Source organism: Cheilinus undulatus, linkage group 1 (genome assembly GCF_018320785.1).
Source record: "Cheilinus undulatus linkage group 1, ASM1832078v1, whole genome shotgun sequence".
Lineage (NCBI taxonomy): Eukaryota > Metazoa > Chordata > Actinopteri > Labriformes > Labridae > Cheilinus > Cheilinus undulatus.
In genome coordinates this window covers 46,257,677-46,275,838 of record NC_054865.1, presented here as the reverse complement: position 1 = coordinate 46,275,838, position 18,162 = coordinate 46,257,677, and the positions used below count along the sequence as shown (strand labels likewise).

At 39.3% G+C, this 18,162-nt stretch overlaps 1 protein-coding gene across 7 annotated transcripts in view; it reads left to right on the top strand.

Annotated features, from left to right (window-relative positions):
• dmxl2 (Dmx-like 2) overlaps positions 1-18,162 on the top strand; it is a 70,935-nt gene that overhangs the window by 37,244 nt on the left and 15,529 nt on the right. For 5 of the 7 annotated variants that reach the window (XM_041809873.1, XM_041809796.1, XM_041809952.1 and 2 more), the window contains exons 25-41: positions 47-182; positions 1,765-1,875; positions 2,039-2,208; positions 3,046-3,143; positions 3,259-3,424; positions 3,898-4,162; positions 4,305-4,507; positions 5,029-5,415; positions 6,434-6,616; positions 6,732-7,028; positions 7,135-7,326; positions 7,429-7,505; positions 9,109-9,239; positions 9,698-9,943; positions 12,756-12,941; positions 17,627-17,817; positions 17,952-18,085. In XM_041809873.1, coding sequence (XP_041665807.1) covers positions 47-182; positions 1,765-1,875; positions 2,039-2,208; positions 3,046-3,143; positions 3,259-3,424; positions 3,898-4,162; positions 4,305-4,507; positions 5,029-5,415; positions 6,434-6,616; positions 6,732-7,028; positions 7,135-7,326; positions 7,429-7,505; positions 9,109-9,239; positions 9,698-9,943; positions 12,756-12,941; positions 17,627-17,817; positions 17,952-18,085 — 3,173 coding nt within the window. The remainder of the gene's footprint in view (positions 1-46; positions 183-1,764; positions 1,876-2,038; positions 2,209-3,045; positions 3,144-3,258; positions 3,425-3,897; positions 4,163-4,304; positions 4,508-5,028; positions 5,416-6,433; positions 6,617-6,731; positions 7,029-7,134; positions 7,327-7,428; positions 7,506-9,108; positions 9,240-9,697; positions 9,944-12,755; positions 12,942-17,626; positions 17,818-17,951; positions 18,086-18,162) is intronic. The other 2 variants (XM_041810084.1, XM_041810026.1) reach the window with 1 other exon arrangement.

Below are 18,162 nucleotides of genomic sequence, written 5' to 3'. Positions count from 1 at the left end.
TTGTAGCACTCATTTATCAATTTATTTCCTACTGTTTTGTTTCTAGGTGTTGTCCAGTCACCTCATGCACTCCAGCCTGCCTGGACTGACCAGACTGGAGCAGATGTTCTTGGTGGCCTTGGCTGATACTGTTGCAACCACCAGTGCTGAGGTCGCCAGCTCTACTGATCAGCAGTACACAGGTCAGAACATGTGCACGTATTCATATATTTGAGAACACACAGGCTGCTATTGTATGTTTGACCTAAGGATTTCCTAACTAGGGCTGAACGATTTGGAAAAATAACCTGATTGCGATACTACTTTAATCACATTAGAAAATTGACTGATTTGTTAACATAGAGCCCTGAAAGCAATAATCATGACTACTCGGCCTGAACAATGTTGAAAAAATATCTAATTGTAATTATTTTGACTCAAATTACAAATGTAATGTGGATTGTTATATTGAAGGGAGTAATCATTTTTATGTAATTCTCATTTTTGATCAGAAAAACAAAAAAAGGAAAGTAGTATTTTTTGTAAACTGCTCTAGAAAAAATTGAATGTTTTCATGATGTGAAAATCATAACATCTTTGCTGCTAAAAATTGCCTTAAAATGGTATTTTGACATCACATAAACACACTTATTAATCATGAATAATCATACATTTAGAATGGTACCATTTTCTTGTATTTTGGTTTGAGATAGAAGAAGTACAAGTAGGGTTAACCCTAACCCTAACCCAGGCCAAAAACCTTTCCAGTTTTCATGATTTTAACCTTTTTTTCATAAATCAGTGCCATTGGTCACCCTCAACTGATGAACAGTTGAATCAGAAGAAAACCCACTTTTTTGGTCTGGCTTCCTAATTTTTTGAAGAGCTGTATTTTGTACTAAGGTTTACTTGGGTTTACCTCTTTATTGAGGTATTTAATTTAATTATTGAAAAAATACCTTTGTTTTTTTAACAGCTTAAAGATTGTTTTTGAATATTTTAGTTTCTAGCTGTTCTGCCCTTTTAAAGTGTTGATTTCCATGCTCACACCCATGTGGCAGTTGTTCACTCTAAGCTCTCATGTTGAAAATAGTAACCATGATGTATTCCTTTGTTCGAGTGAAAGGCATGTCCTGATTGAAGTGTCCTTGAGTAAAGACTGACCTGCTTCAGGGGTTTTATTTTTATTCTATCCCTACACTTTGATCAGTCAGAGGGGAGGACAAATCACAAAAGAAGTAATGTCTTGTTTGTTTTGTTCCCTCATTAGTCCAATCACTTGTATGGTAATTTGGCGCTTCAGCATGCCTTAATGTCTAGCAGCCCATTAATTGTTATCCTTGCTGAGAGATAATATTGTAGTAAAGTTGACCAAAGGTTGTAGACTTAAAAGCTAAGCATCATTTTTCTTGATTATGTGTTCCTGGATATGTATCTCCAGCCATCAAATCTTAGAATAAACAACAGTGCTTACACAGTTCTCTTTAACTTTCTATAAACAAACACTGCACTTACTCCATTAGCTTTATATTTTTCTCCAATTTTCCTTCATATCTATTTAGTCTTTTGAGAGGAAGATGTTAGCAGGTTGTTCCAGAGCAAAGTAAGCACAGGGAGGGTAAGAGGGTTCAGGGACAGAGATACGGTCTCTGTTATCATTGCATGAACTCAAGTGATACTTGGGTTTTAAAGTGGCTTTGCTCTTTTGTTAAAGCCATATTAATAAAGATGTCACTTAAATAGCTACGACAAAGCTGACAGCTCCCTGCTGTTGTGTTTATGTAGGTGCTGAGGCTCTAGATGAGTGTGGATTGAGGTACCTGCTGGCCATGCGCCTTCACACCTGCCTGCTCACCTCTCTGCCTCCCCTCTACCGTATGCAGCTGCTCCACCAGGGTAAAACACATACTCTTGCTGTGATATACATAAAAAATGTTCATTATGACAGATATGCAAATCTATTTTACATTTTGTGATTAATGAAATATGCATTTTTTCTTAATCACAGACATCTTGTTCTCTCCTTACTCCTTTCTCTCTATCGCTCTCTTTATGGCAGGCCTGTCAACATGCCACTTTGCATGGGCTTTCCATTCAGAGGCAGAGGAAGAGCTGCTGAACATGATCCCTGCCATGCAGAGAGGCGACCCGCAGTGGTCTGAGCTGAGAGCTGTGGGAGTGGGATGGTGGATACGAAACATCAACACTCTGCGGAAAATGGTGGAGAAGGTATCAGGACACATTTACTGCTCAATACAAAATTCTAAAGATTATGTTAATAAGCAATTGCGTTTGCAAGTACAGTATGATTTAATTTCACTCTTTCATTAGACGTGTCCAACATACAGCAGTGACATTGGCTTAGAAATGGAAATATGGACATTTTCCAAGCACAATATAGCTTACTTATATTTCAGACCAGCTGCAAAAGAGTTCTGTGATTAGTATGGGTTGGTCAGCAAGAAGTCAGATATGTCTTACAATATGATGCAATCATTCAAAGTAGCGTTGTTAAGATTAGACTTACTTTGTCAAAGAAGTGGTCTTTCAGTTTTTAAAAGGCTTTGAACATTTTGAACAGTACTATTCTCAAAATCATAAAATCTTTGCTGTAGATCTTTTGCAGAAATTTTAGTATTATGGCATCACTCACCCCAGTGGACGGCAGAGATACCAGTGTCGATATTAGGTTTCTATTTATTATAGCCAAGTATTATGTTCTAGGTGTATTTGGGAGTCATATACAGTTTTTGTTTTGTTGCAGCCTGATGCTGCGTTCTTTAAATTCATTTTCTTTCCCATTAATCTACACTCAGTACTCCATACTGACAAAGTGAAAAAAGAATTTGACATTTTTGCAAACTTGTTAAAAAGAAGAAACTGAAATATCTTATTGACATAAGTATTCAGGCCCTTCACTAAGTTGAAGCACCTTGGGCAGCAATTACATTCTCAAGTCATTTTGAAAATGATGCAGCAAGCTTTGCACACCTGGATTGGGGGATGAAAACTGGTAGTATGATGATGTGATCTGAGATAATAACTGTAATTTTTTCCTGTAATCAGCTGGGTAAAGCCGCCTTCCAGAGAAACAATGACCCGCTAGATGCTGCTCTGTTCTACTTGGCCATGAAGAAGAAAGCCGTCTTGTGGGGCCTGTTCAGGTGGAGCGTTGTTTCTGCATGCATAATCTTGTTGAAATGATCAGCTGTTTCATTTAAGTAAAAATTTTCACTGAAACTTTATGGGACACTGAACCATGTATTATTCTCCTCCCAGGTCTCAGCACGATGAGAAGATGACTCAGTTCTTCAAGAACAACTTCAGTGAAGACCGCTGGAGGAAGGCAGCGCTGAAAAATGCTTTCTCCCTGCTGGGGAAACAGCGCTTTGAACAGTCGGCCGCTTTTTTCCTGCTGGCTGGATCACTCAAAGACGCCATAGAGGTGTGAACATCACACTCTCAGCACAGAGAATACACAGACAGGGCTTATTACTGTTGAGCCTGCTCCAATGCTCCATTTTTATATTCCTCACAGTGGAAACTTGGCATTGGCTTGTTTTATGGAAATACAACCCTGTGTGAAAGTGTGTCTGTAGAGAGTTAAATTAATATAGCACCAACAGTGTAAAAATGTGTTGTTAAGCAGGCTAGATAATCTGCAGCCTTTAAATCACATAAGAGAAGTCTAAATTACACTGATAAGATTTGTACAATGCCTTCACAGCTTCCCTTGGCAAAGTAGTCATAATATACAGATAGCCATAAAAGGATGGAGAAACATGAGCCTTTATTAAGCGCCACAGACTGTATCTTTGAATTGTATACTCCAATAGTTTAACAATTAATAACTTGAATTTCTCAGTCTTTCTGGTGTGATATTGTTTAAACCCTTATCTGCTGTTCTTCATTGTGTAGGTGTTGATGGAGAAGATGGAAGACCTCCAGTTAGCCATGATAGTAGCCAGGCTTTATGAAGCTGACTTTGAGAATTCATCCACCTGCCAAGGCCTCCTTTATGAGAAAGTCCTCGGCTGTAACAGGGATGGAAGCGGTTACCACTGCTCCAGGCTGCACCCTGACCCCTTCCTCCGCAGCATAGCCTTCTGGATCATGAAGGATTACACCCAAGCCCTTGACACGCTGTTGGAGCGAATCCCCAAAGAGGATGATGAAAACCCTGGTCAGTTGTTTGCAGACGTTTCAGTCAGAATTACACAGCAAGATCTACCAAAGCCTGTTTCCTCTGCTCATCATTTGTATTGTTAGCTATGCTTAAAGTCCCTTTCTTTTCTCTTTACCTTTTCTTCATCTTTCTCTGACAGATATGATGGTGAAATCTTGCAACCCTGTGGTGTTTAGTTTCTATAACTACCTGAGGACCCACCCTCTGATCATCCGTCGTCACTTTGCAAATCCAGAGGGCACAGCAACCACTGTAGGCCTGACTGCTGAGAAGAGCAGTGCAGATGAGATCAACCTTATAGAGCGCAAACTGTTTTTCACCACTGCTAATGCACATTTTAAGGTGTGTTCATGAGAAATATGGTGTCTTAATTCAAACCTATTACAGGAAGCTTTTTTTCTACCTCTCCTACTGCAGTTGTTTAAAATAGGGATGCACAATATCCGATTTGCCAAGATTTATAAATTAATTTTAGCCAATGTCATGTTGATATGTGAATGTACTTTAGACCTTAAGCTTCAGTCCTTAAAAAAAAAACATGAAAAAGCAATGAAAGTGCAGTACTGTACCTATTGTAGTGACATATTTATTGTACAGTAACCTAAGTTACAAATCACTTTAAACTGAGTGACTGTGAGAGTCATTGCAGTGGAAGCGATGCATCATCTCCTCTAGTCTCAGTGGTGTGAACTGGTCATCTTGTGGTCAGAATGTCGTGGAGCGGCCGTTCACAAGCAGTTGCCAGTTTGAACCTGTCTCATCACAAAATTTTGGTCTGACTGGGCTTTAAATTTGTTTGAAATGTTAATTAAAAAGTAAAATGATGGTTTGAAATGGTTTAAGTGTGTCTTCATCTTCCATAGGTGGGCTGCCCTGTTCTAGCTCTTGAAGTCCTCTCCAAGATTCCCAAGGTTACCAAGAAATCCAGCTCCCCTCTCAGCAAAGCATCCTCAAAGGCCAACTTGAACTCCAACCAACCTGTAGAAAATGGCACCCAGGGAAGTGTAGACTGGGGTTTCCCATCAGCCCCTACACAAGCATGGGGAGGGAATGACAGTTCGGGTGGGCTGGACTGGAGCCAGCCTTTGGTCAAAGTGGAAGATGAAGGGCTGAAACTAGACTGGGGAGATGACAAGGATGAAGATTCAGATGAGGATGATGATGGTCTGACCATGAAGAAACCAGAGGCTGAGACAAAAGATGGAGAGTCAGAGAGCAGTGGAAACAAATTGCAGAGAGAAAACTCGCAGGTAGGAATAGATAGCCTTTCTTAAAACAAAACTCTTGAATAAGGAGCACATTTGTCACAGCATTGCAATATTTTGCTTTGATTTACTGTATCTTCTAAACAAATAGAAAACACAAGCTGTAACAAAGTACTGCTGTCACTTTGCCATCGTACTTTTACTTTGAATCTGCAATGGCGTAATGTTAGAGTCCCAGTTTATGATTTCTCATTGCATCATGTGGTTGCAGAAGCACAAGAGGCATGACATAAGGCACAACACAGCTTAACATACTCACAAATTCAAGCCTGTGCAAACACATAAGATATTTAACAGTGATGCTGTTTTGTCCACAATGCTTCTGAAACCACCAGGGATTGAGATTGAAACCTGGTTCCATAAGGACCTAGATCCCTATAGAGGAACCTATAGATACCACTATCAAGTCTTAGGGGTCCTATGACATTACATCATTTTATCATATCTCTGGTGCAGAATCATAGGTCAGTTCTCATAACGAAGGACAAAGTATTACACATGTTTCTCTGAGGTCTTTTATCAGCTGAATATCCTCTCTGGATCAGGTTGCAGATGTATGGCTCTGTAGTCTGGCTGAATCCTCCAGTGTGTGCTTGAGGGTTGTAATGTAAAAATTGTTGAACCTGTCCTTTGGCGTTTTCCAAATCAGTTAACATTTGAAAATCATCTGGTATGTAGCCAGCCTTATTTAGTCAGACCCAACATTACTCCACCATGAGTAAAACAAGATTTAGCAAAGCAGCAGTGGAAAGGAGAAGCTGAAAGAAAAACCTAAATGTTGCCAAAATATAATCAATGCTGAGCTTGGAACCCTAGAATCAGTGTCACAGTATATTTCTAAATAGTATTTTTCAGAAAGCAGAAGAAGCCTTAGGGTGTATATTTTTTTTATTATCTACAAATAGAATAACTGAACCCAAAGCAGATTTTCTGGAAGCCTGCAGGATGTCTGCTAGGTCAGGGAGATGGGTCTTTTCTTTGGACTCATTGTTTTATGTTTCAGGGAGAGTCAGAGGTGGACGTGATAGCAGAACAGCTGAAGTTCCGTGCCTGTCTGAAGATTCTGATGACGGAGCTGCGTACCCTGGCCACAGGCTTTGAGGTGGATGGAGGGAAACTCCGCTTTCAGCTGTACAGTTGGCTGGAGAAGGAGATAGCAGCCATGCATACCATCTGCAACTATAAGGTACAGTTTGATAGCATTTAATAGAAATTTTGGAACTGAATTTTCACATGTGCAGTACAAGGTTTAATGATTTTGTGCACCTGAGTTGTCTATTATGACTTTTCTTAACACAAAGGTGGAGGGGAAGGAGGAAGATTCAGAGGTGGAGCGCTGGGGAGAGAGAACAGCATCAGTTGACATATCAGACGATGCCCTGGAGCGTATAGATGCCGGGGCTTACGAGCGTCACCAGATGGAGCGGCGCCGCCTTCAGGCCAAGCAGCAGCACTCTGAGAGGCGTAAGGCGTGGCTGAGGAAGAACCAGGCCCTGCTGAGAGTGTTTCTGTCATACTGCAGCCTTCACGGAGCCAAAGGAGGGGGAGTCACTTCAGTGCGTATGGAGCTGCTGTTCCTTCTACAGGAGAGCCAGCAGGTGCACATAAACAAACAACACACCCATTTGTGTTTTTTGTACTGGATAAATGCAAAACAATCTCTCTTCAGCATAACCATCTGCATTTGTATTTCTTGTTCTGTAGGAGACCACAGTGAAGCAGCTGCAGTCTCCCCTGCCTCTGCCCACTACACTGCCTCTGCTATCAGCTTGCATTGCCCCCACCAAGACAGTCATAGCCAATCCCGTTCTCCACCTCAGCAACCACATTCACGACATCCTCCACACCATCACGCTCATGGAGGCTCCACCACATCCTGACTTCATGGAGGATAGGGTCAGATTCTCCACTTTTATAGACTAAGAATAGAGTCTCCAGCCTGCAGCCTTTTTTTCCTTGCTGTTAAATAATTGAAACTTATCTTTCATTCTCCTGTAGGTGAATTCTCTGCACACACTAGCAGCATCTCTGTCTGCTTGCATATATCAAGCACTGTGTGACAGCCACAGCTACAGGTAACTGTGACGCCACAGGTCCATGATTTGGGCATTTGTGTTGTTGTTACTACTCAAACAGCTGCTTTTTCTTCCAACACTAAATCATTCTTTAGGGTTAGAGTTAGGGTGGCTGCTGCTGAAAATAATCTTTTCCTCAGTTCATTGTGATGCAGATATTTGTGATTCAGCATTGATGCAAAGGCAGAGCATAATCGTGTATTTTACCTCTATGGCTGTACCTACCGTAATTATACAAATATTGACCAGTTTACCTTTAAAAAAAAGGGCTGCTTTTACTGCATTTCAACAGTGATCTGTTTTAACAGTGCAGTTTTTCCTGTTTTTATGGTATCACTAATCACGTCAACACAGAAATACTCAGGAGTCAGCAGAGTGCAGTCTTTAAAGACATTTCAGTTGAGGATGGGCAGGCTTTTTTTTGTTTGTTGTCCCAACCAACAGTTAAAAAATATCATATCTTGATGGTTAAATACTAAAAATTCGAACAGGACAGTCTGAAGTTAAATTCTTTCATTAAACAAGAGATTTGTGGGTGTGAGGAAAGGATAAAAAGAGGCAGCTGATAAAGCTGTTTAATTTCAATACAAAACATGGTTTTTTAAAATATTTTGAAATCTAGTCAACTAAAATTTAAGAAAGGGGAAATACCCTCTGACTTATTCTTAAAGATATAAAGCCTATTGTCCAAAAGCTGGGATGTTATTGACATGCAAACTTTTACTTGACATAAGAGAAGAAAATTAATATTTTGATTTTATTGTAAATATTATTGTCATTTAGTCAAATAACAATAATACAATTTTGATTGAAAATGTTTTGAAATTTACTGTGCCATTGGAAGTTCCCGTTGCAATGGTGCCCATCAATCTAATAGTTAACTCAGATGTAGCTGTAGTATAGCAGCAGTTTTATCAGAACTGGACCACGTTCCTTTATAAAATAAAGAGTAAACAGCCACATTGAAAGCTCATTTTCATGATGAAAAAGACGTTTTTGCTCTTCTGCTGACTTGCTGCAGCATGAGTGTACAATAATTATCAGGGGTTTGAGTTGTACTGTAAGCAAGTGGCCATTAGGTTGGATGAAGTTGTAGAAAAGCCACAGTTTAATCAAACTTTGACCACATTTCATAATTTAAACAAAAGCAAAGGGCCACAACAAAAGCTTCTCTTAGCAAAGGATTGTTTTTGCACTTCTCCTGGAAGGCTTTGGCATTGATGTTAGCCACTGATAAGTTCAGCTGTCCAAATACTACGATGGCGCTAACCTGTATAGCTGAGGTTAGCATTGGAGGTGTGTACGCCTACTACTTAATTTTGTCATGTGGGTCTGACTGGCTTGTAATGAACGGACGGACAGAACATTCATCCAGTCACCCTCCAACAATTTTTTTTGGAAAAATCCTGTCCTCCCCTGATGCTTTGTATGAGAGGTTTCCATGATGAATGTGAAATTCATCCATGCAGTGGATGTATGAAAGAGTCTTTCTGGAGAGTCAGGTCAAAACATGTTCGGACAGTTCTTTAAACAAGTAATTAAAATGCTAAACATACTTTTTTAAACAAATTATGACTCATTTGTTTTGCTGTTGGCTTTGCAGCAGTCAGGCGGAGGCTAACCAGTTTACAGGGATGGTGTATCAGGGCCTGCTGCTTAGTGAGAGGAAACGGCTCCGAACAGAAAGCATCGAAGAACATATCACTCCAAACTCTGCACCTGCACAGTGGCCAGGTAACAAAGCAACTGTTTTTTATGGATAGCACTTCTATGTTTGGCTTAAGTCTGACTTTACTGTCCTGTCAAGAGCCAACTCTTTATTGTATTGTCACCTTAATGCTCTTAAGTTGTTGAAATGAGATTGAACCTATGTTGGAGCATCTTCCAGAATCTTAATATAATGCCTAGAAAAAGACAGTTGGCATATGTGTGAGCATCAAAGACATGGTTGAGCGAGAATAAGAAGAGCAAGGGGAAAGCAAGAGCTGAGCAAAGCAGGCAGTCTGTGTTTATGCAGAGAGGCAGATGGTGTTCTATAATAGGAGCCTCGTGGCCTCTGGGAAGGAAATGGAAAGACTGAAACAGATCACGCTATCATACGAATGTTTCAAAAATGTGTTCTGCATTGTGCAGATTTGTATTTTTTGTTCTTTGGATATTAAAGCTACTCTGATGCCTCCCTCTCTCTGCAGGTGTGTCATCCCTGATTTCTTTGTTAACGTCTGCCAGAGAGGAGGACCAGCCAAGGCTAAGCATTCTGCTGTGTGAAGCAGTAGTGGCCGTTTACCTCGCACTGCTCATCCACGGCCTGGGCACCCACAGCTGCAACGAGCTCTTCCGGCTGGCAGCACATCCCCTCAACAACCGTATGTGGGCCGCTGTCTTTGGGGGAGGGGCCAAAGTCATTATCAAGCCAAAGAGGCCCGAGGCCCCACCAGGTAGCATAAATTTTCTCTAGTACGTTCTTAATAACTTTATTTCCTTCATCACCATCATCTTCATTGTCTTAAGTCTCCCTCACCTGTGTTCCTGACCTGTATCTGTCTCTTTGCTCTCTTCTTGTTGTTGCTTTTTCTTTATCTTTCATCCTGACTTATCTGTGATCTCTGACAACTCATTATATTTCACACAGCAGCCATTTTCTCTTGACATCAAGCTCAGGGTAGGAAGTCTACGACAAAGGTGAACCAAAAATACTGTTGTCATTTCACTGCTTTCTTAATGAAAAGCAGCTTAAAGGACAAAAAATAGCATAAATCATAAAAATGATTGACAAATGCATATCCAAACTTTACAGCTAACCCTACAGGCTGATGTTGCTGCATGATAATACAGGAGAGTTTAAATTCTTATGAGTTCATTTAAACTGCATAAGTGGCAAAATTACATGAATTCTTTACTCAAATAGAAGAACAAGAACTTGTACTGTGTGATGATTAATTATTTAACTACTTCACTAAAGATGAAATGAAAAAAAATAGACTGTTAGATATCCTCACAGTACATGTTAAAGTAGCCCTCTGAAGCCTTGGTTCCCAACCTGGGGTCTGGGGCCCTCTTAGGGGTGCGCCAGAGATCTCAGGGCTCTGTCTGTCCTGAGGTTGCTAAAGTTAGGTTTGCACAAATTAACAGAAATCATGGTAAAACACTTATAAATTATTCATACAATGGTTGTTGGGTAAATTTGTGTTTAGGAAAAGTTTGTTTGCATTTACTCAGAAAAAATTTGAATGTATGTTAATTTTGGCCACAAAGTATCACCTTTTTGTTGTGTCGGTCCTGGCGGGGGGCCCAAGTTTTCTTAGATACAAGTAGGCGGGGCTCAAAAAATAAAAAGATTGGGAACCACTGCTCTAATGGATTATGCAGCAAGTTCATTCTTGTCAAAGTTAAGTGAACCGAGGATTTTCTGTGGGTTATTGTCCTTTATACAGTGCATGCAGAAAGTATTCAGACCCCCTTCACTTTTTTCAATTTTGTCATGTTGCAGCCTGATGCTACAGTAAAAGAAAACATTTTTATTCTCATTGATCTACACTAAGTACCCAATCATGACAAAGTGAAAACAGAATTTTAGAAATTTCTATAAATCTATTAAAATAAAATGAAATATCACATTGGGATTCAGACCCTTGGAAAAAAAAACACTTCATCATCAGAAATCGTCAGAAGCCTCTGTCTGCTTTACGGTTGTCATAAGTAGATTTTTAAATATTGGCTAAGATAATGATAAAAACTTATAGCTAGTTTATACACAGGTCTTTTGGTAAGAACAAATGTATGTAGGCATCTTCTGTTGGCGTTTTATCTTTGAAAAAGATTAAAATTGATGTAAAGATCTGACATTAATGTAGGCTTTTTCCCTGTGGGTCCTGAGTGGTTCAGCTTTTCTTTAAATAAAAGGGTTGGGGGCTCCAAGGAAAAAGTTGGGAACCACTACTTCAGTATTAAACCCTGTTTTATATAAAAGGCTGTGTAAACTGCTGATGTCTCTTTTTAAATTTGACAAAGAAAAGCAAAAATTTGTCTCAACTGAAGTAGAGCTACTTTTTTAAACAGCTCTTTATTGTCCTTTTAAAGGAAACAAATAGTATAACACTGCAGATATGCAAAAAAGAAAATAGAAAAGAAACAACAGCAGCCCCACTAACATTTATGTGTGTTCATCAGTCCCTTCTATCACATTTTGTATTTCATTATGCTCCAAGAAGTCATAAAAAAAACAGTCCCAGTTTTTTCAGGTTTTTTTTGAAGATTGCTTGTTTGCCTTTTTTTTTATTTTTTATTAAGATTAAAAGAATTCCTTTCAAGTACTTTAAAAATCCACTGGTTGTTTGCTTCTTCCATAAGCAGGTGATAACTCATTTAACCTCATTAAAACATACATGATATCGAGACTTAACATTGTTTCAAATTACAAAATTATTTGGTACACATTGAAAAATTAGGCACTTGGCAGTCTAAAGTTTTAAAGGTTAAGTATAATTTTGGCAGGTATGAATATTTCTTCCAACATTTACAGCCCATATATAGGCTGTAAATATTAACAGAATGTACAAATGCATCTGTGGAGCTTTGAGCAGAACCAACAGACCTGCCTCAGTAGGTTTTTTTTTAATTGTAAAGGATAAGCTCCATTGAAAGGGGCACACTTTTTAGTTCTCTGCAGAGCTCAGCATCTATTGGAAGGTTGTTAAAGTGCGGTTTGTAGCTCTCAAAAACGAAGATGTGATATAATTGTAATTTTTCATTACTGAATGAGTTTATTTATGTTTCCAAGACAAATAGACTGTCAATAAGAAGAAAAAGTCACTCCAAGTACAGGAGAGACTTGGTGTTCTTTACAATAAAAAAGAAGTGTTTACATATTGGTGTTGGCAATAACGAGTTTAGAAATATTGGTGTCTTGGATATCAGCATAAATCCAGTATTGTGCATCCCCATTAGGCACACAGTTTTAATTGCAGATACTTAAAAGCTAAATTATTTGTGTTTTAAGGTGCTACATTCATGCAAGAAACAGTGATATGAAAAATAATTAGTTTGATTCCCACCTTTTGCATGACGTCAGAGGAAAATCGCTGCCAGTAAGGTTAATGTGCTCCTCCTTCAGCCTGTCTACATACATCTACATACAGTACTTACACACATAAACACATACACTTAGCCAAGTTGTGATGATGCTCCTAAGATGTGCTGCTGCTGCTGTGCGGTGTTTTGTGTGAGTGTGCCCTCTGCCCTGTGTCTCAGTGCCAGCTGATTTTGAGGCAGCCAGGCCAGAGGAGTCTCAGGAGACAGGAAGACCTGAGCAGAGCAACCTCACCCCAAACCCCACCCCCACCCCCACTGAAACCCAGCGCCCCAAACGACCCCCTCCTCCTCCCATTTCAAGGGGAGAGGGGTCTAACACTGTGGCCCCAGCAACTCAGGCCAGCTGTGAGTAACTGGGCTGGTGGATTGCAGTGCTGGTTTGCAGGATTGCAGTGCATGGTAACTGTGCAGGTTTGCGTTGTTGCAGATGCTTGACTTGACTCACTCCTCTCTCTCTCTATCGTGCAGCTACCACTGAATGCCCATAACAAACAACAAAGCTAACTGGTGCTATGTGTGTACAGTGTTATGATGATCAAACTGCTGTGTGAGCGTGTATGTGCGTGTGTGATCTGCACTGCATGTTTGTATCGTAACGTCCTCTCTGTTCATCTCATTGTGTCATCCCTGTTGTGTCACTGAAGCAACAACTGGGCCTATCAAGGAGTGTTCAGAGGCCAAGACTGAGACTATATCTCAATCTGAGACCAAACCAGGTACACTTTGAGAGGTCTTTAGGATTGTTGAAATACTCTGTAGATCTAGAAGTAGGGATGTAACGATACCTCACAATGTGATTAAATATCGATTCAAAAACAACAGTTGCAATGCAATGTTAGTTAGAGCTATTTATTTATGACTCCTCTTGTTTGATGTCAGTAACTGAAGAAGAGAGGCGTAGAGACATGATGGATACAAAGTAGGAAAATAACTGAAAAGACAAAACAGTGTACAAATATTGCAAGACACTGATGAACAACACAATTAGTACAGACACCATAATACAGCATGAGAAACGATGCCATGCTGTGGAGATCACGACACAAAGCCATGCCAGTAGCACATGCTACACCCACAGATTTGTAACCCTTCTCACCTAAATGAGTACAAGAGTCATGAGCCATCTTCACATATGCACTACTGAAAATTTCTCAACAGTTTCCCCCTTGAGATCTTCCTGAGTTGGTTGTTTGCACATGCACATCACAGTAGGGGAGGGGTTCTCAGGAGGAAGGGCATGATGTAGAAAGAACCATATTGATGTGGCAGATGAAGCGACAGTGTCTTGGGTACAACACTACAATGATAACTTTTGGCTTCATAGCAGTTCTCCCTGTACGGTACTTCTGCACATATTCAGTGTCAGCAAAAAGAGGAGAACAAAATGGCAAACAAGAAAATAATGAAGTTATTTAATGACATGCACTGAACATGTATACTGTCTTTGTCCCTGCACCAGTGTTAATGTCATCAACTAAAACAATGACTGAAAATGTCCGACTGCCTTCCTCTTAGTGTATAGACTAACACTAGCTAAAAACATATCTTTGAAGACTTAAACTCTGACATAAAAGTAAATGTTGTTTTTGTCATGAAAGCTAAAATGTAATTTAGTTTTTGTCAGAACTTCAAAATCCATATTATTTCTCAACTGCTGGTAGATCTGTCAAAACACATCATATCTACAGCTCTTCTGCCTTTCAGCTATAGGAAGCAGGGATCCCAGGTTTTTCAAGGTGCATAAAACCCTCTAACATGATTTGGTACCAGATTCAGATAGAGGGAATACATTTCTGCACTAAAAGTAAAGACTCCAATTTAAGGACTTTTATCAAATAAAACTGGGCTTAAAATGTTTTGAGTTTTTCTCTAAACCTATACTAAAAAATTTTAAGGTTCAAACTGAATAATATGTGACCAAACTGTAAGGCATTTAACAAAAAGACTAAGACTTAAATTAAAAATTGTCAAAATTAACACTGCCATGCACTGGATATGAACCTCACCCCTCATTCTTGCATCAGCTCACTCTGACTTCACTCAGACAATTCTCAAGGGTGCTTGCAGGAAATTTCATGGTAAAGTAAAAACTTTGGCCATTGGCTCACCCTTTCAACTTCAGGAAATTTCAGGAACATTGTGCACTTATAAAAGCAAAGAGAAAACTTACTTTAGGCCCTTGAGTTTCAAAAATGTCTTTTTCAAAATAAAATAAATTATGTTCATTCAGTGAAAATATTTTCATTGACTTTACCATTTCAAAATAGTTTGGATTATATTTCATAAAGGGATCATTTTCATGTGTAAAAAATAATTTAATTTGAAACATTTTTCGCAAAAAGTTAAATCTGTGGCTATCTTTCAAAAAGTGGTCCAAGACACACCATAGGGTTTATGTAAAATTAAAATTCTTTATTTTTCATGGCAAAATATATATATACACAATGTGCAGACTATTTCTAAATGGATTTTGCCATGTGAAATAAAAATGAATGACATTTGTTTTTTTTTTCTTTTTTTTTCAATTGAAATCTTTTTCACATATGCAAATTACTCCTTCATTAGATGCAATGAGTAATGCAAACCCAAAGTTTTAAAAGAGCACCTGTACATTAACCCTATAGAACCCAGGATAGCACCGGCGCTACGATAAGCATATCCATTTTTGATTGGTGGTAGATTTGAAACCGGATAAGATAGATCGATCATTCTTTTTGCATAGAAAACCTGGGGAGTTACACTTACATTTCACACATTCACCATGTTTCAGATCACTTTATCGTTGCAGTGATGGGTTTGTAAAAATACACAATAAAATGCACGTAACAAAAATCTTTATAAACGAGACCACGGGTATTTGCAGCAATTCCTACGTTAAAATAAACGTCATTATGTTGTGGGCATGACCTGTCACATAATTCTTAAGTGTCCCTACCGTAGACTCCCCATCCCAACAACAGGAAGTGGCGTATTTTCCCGGGAGTTGTATTTTTTTTCCGCCGAATACATTGAAGAACTTAGCCTGCACACATACCCGCCCTCGCTCTTATTTTGCCCCTACTTTTTTACAAAAACACTCAGACACACAACCCACACACACCAGACATCCATCACACACACCTTTGACACACTTCCTCACATATGTAGTTATGGATCGTGCCAAACAGTTTTAGAGCTGGCGCAAAGCTTTCGAAGTAATTACAGTGTTGGATGAAGAGTACAACTATTTATCTGGCTCAGTTTTTTTACAGGTTACAAAATTGACGATATCTCAAAAAGCAAGTTATGTACAGACTCCAAATGAATTTCCTGTGGTTCCAAAGGATATTGTGCAACTTTTTTTTTACAAATTTGAGGGATAAAGCTGTGCAATTTCTGTATTTTGAAATATATGTGAAAAAAATATATTTTAATTTTTTTTTAGGTTTATTGCACTTTTAAGCAATTTATTGTAGTAGTTAAGACATAAGTCAATACATATTATTAAAACTTGTTTATATAAGGGTTATATTGATGTAAAGCAAATAAACATACTCCCAAAAATGGCACTACAGTATGTAAAAATGTGAGAATATGTCCTGGCGGACTTGCACAATGGTAGGTTTTAAAGGGTTAAACTAAAAACATCCAGCAGTGCTTCTACTTTTTGTCTTAATTAGGTATTACTTCTGTTTATAAAAAAAATAAGGAAAAGGCTAATTTTGCATCTTTTTTTTCAGAGAATTTACATAAAATAATCTATTTTTTTCAAAGGTATACTTAAGCTTCAAGCTTAAGTCTGAATGAAATTAAAAAATCATGTTATGTGTTGTATTATGAGTTGAGTGTATCGTTACATCCCTATCTATGAGTGTTCTGTTTTCCTTTTGCGGCATTAAAAATCTAAAGAGAGTAAATGTGCCAGAGTTAGTTTATGTCATTGAAGTAAAGCTACATCAGATATTGATATTACCTCCCCAGTGACATGATATAGTCGTTTGTTTGCTCCTGAATTTCAGATAGTAGAATTGAAGCCATTTCCTGGGGAGCTGTGCTGTATAGGTCTGTTGACTGGACTTGGCACGGTTCATCCATAATCATTAGACCAAAGTAATCTGTGCTCACATTGTATTTGTGGGGGAGGAAGATATGGGCTGGCATTTCAGCTCACTATCAGTGTAGAGCCTGATAAAGCTCTCAGCAAAGACAGGAGCCTTTTGAAGTGCTGGTTAGGAAGATCTTAAATGTCATTCTGTTGATAGGAATCACTTTGTTAAATGCTTTAAATTTTGCCCTTTTGAACGCTGCTGCAAACTAACATGCATGTCACAAACAACCAGCCATACTCAGATATTACATGCTAATTAATGCCTCCCTATCATTTTCTAATAAATGCAAATTTATTAACAAAATAAGTCACAAATATCATCATCTGCGTCCCTGTAGTGCTTTGAGGAAAAGAAGGTCTACCACATAATTGCTCAGCAAACTCCCCATTGTTGTCTGTGTTTCAATGTGTATTATTTTCCATGTTCTACATAAATATTTACTGATTTAATTGGCCTGTGTAGTTTCTGTGTCTAACTGCACTGTCTACTCTGGTTTGTGTCTTGTCTTGTTTTGTCTGGTGCCATGCCAGAGATAGTCACCCAGGATAATGGGGCAGGTTTGTGCACAACCTAGTGTGTCTCTCCCTGTGCCTCCATCCGTTAAATGTTTGTCTTTGTGTATTTGTGTCTCCCTTTTATATCAATTTCCTTTTGTATGCTATGACTCATCAAAGTCATAGAACTCAATTTATGCACAGACAAGAAGCACATTTAAAAACGGTTGATGTTTAAAGGTTTGCTGTGCACTGTGTAGGTGTGTGGATGCAGTTTGCTTCCTCCTGCTCTGTTTCTTGACCTCTTTCTGGCTTTAAAATGACGCTGAGTCCCTGCTCATCTTCATCATGTGAACAAAACTGCGGCACTCTGCAGCCTGCCACAAACTGACCTTATCAGAGTTCATTGTGTTTGAAAGATACCGTCTTCCCCCCTCCCCCCCTACAGTTGCACCCCCTCAGCCGGCAGCAGAGGACTCAGACCGATATCGACGCAGGTTCAACATGAGGATGCTGGTTCCTGGACGCCCGGTAAAGGAAACGCCGGCCACCCCGCCTCCTGTTCCCACAGAGAGACCCACATACAGGGAGAAGTTTATCCCTCCTGAGCTGAGCATGTGGGACTACTTTGTGGCCAAAGTAAGGCTTCAAATTACACATGAGGGGCATGGACTAATGAGATCAGTGAATCATAGTCTCCAGGTTATTAAAAAGTTATCGCTCAATCTTTTTCATTCGCTTGTTCTCCTCGGTCATTATTTCCTCCCTCTCAGCCCTTCCTGCCGCTGTCAGACAGCAGTGCCCTGTATGACTCAGACGAGAGCGGTGCAGAGGAAGATGAAGATGATGACGATGCCTTCCTTTCTGACACACAGATAACGGAGCACCTTGATCCTAACTCCTATAGGTAGGGCTCACCCACTGATGTGTTTCTGCCAGCTAATTTGGAGCCAGATTTGAAACATCCTTCATGTCTGTTTGCGT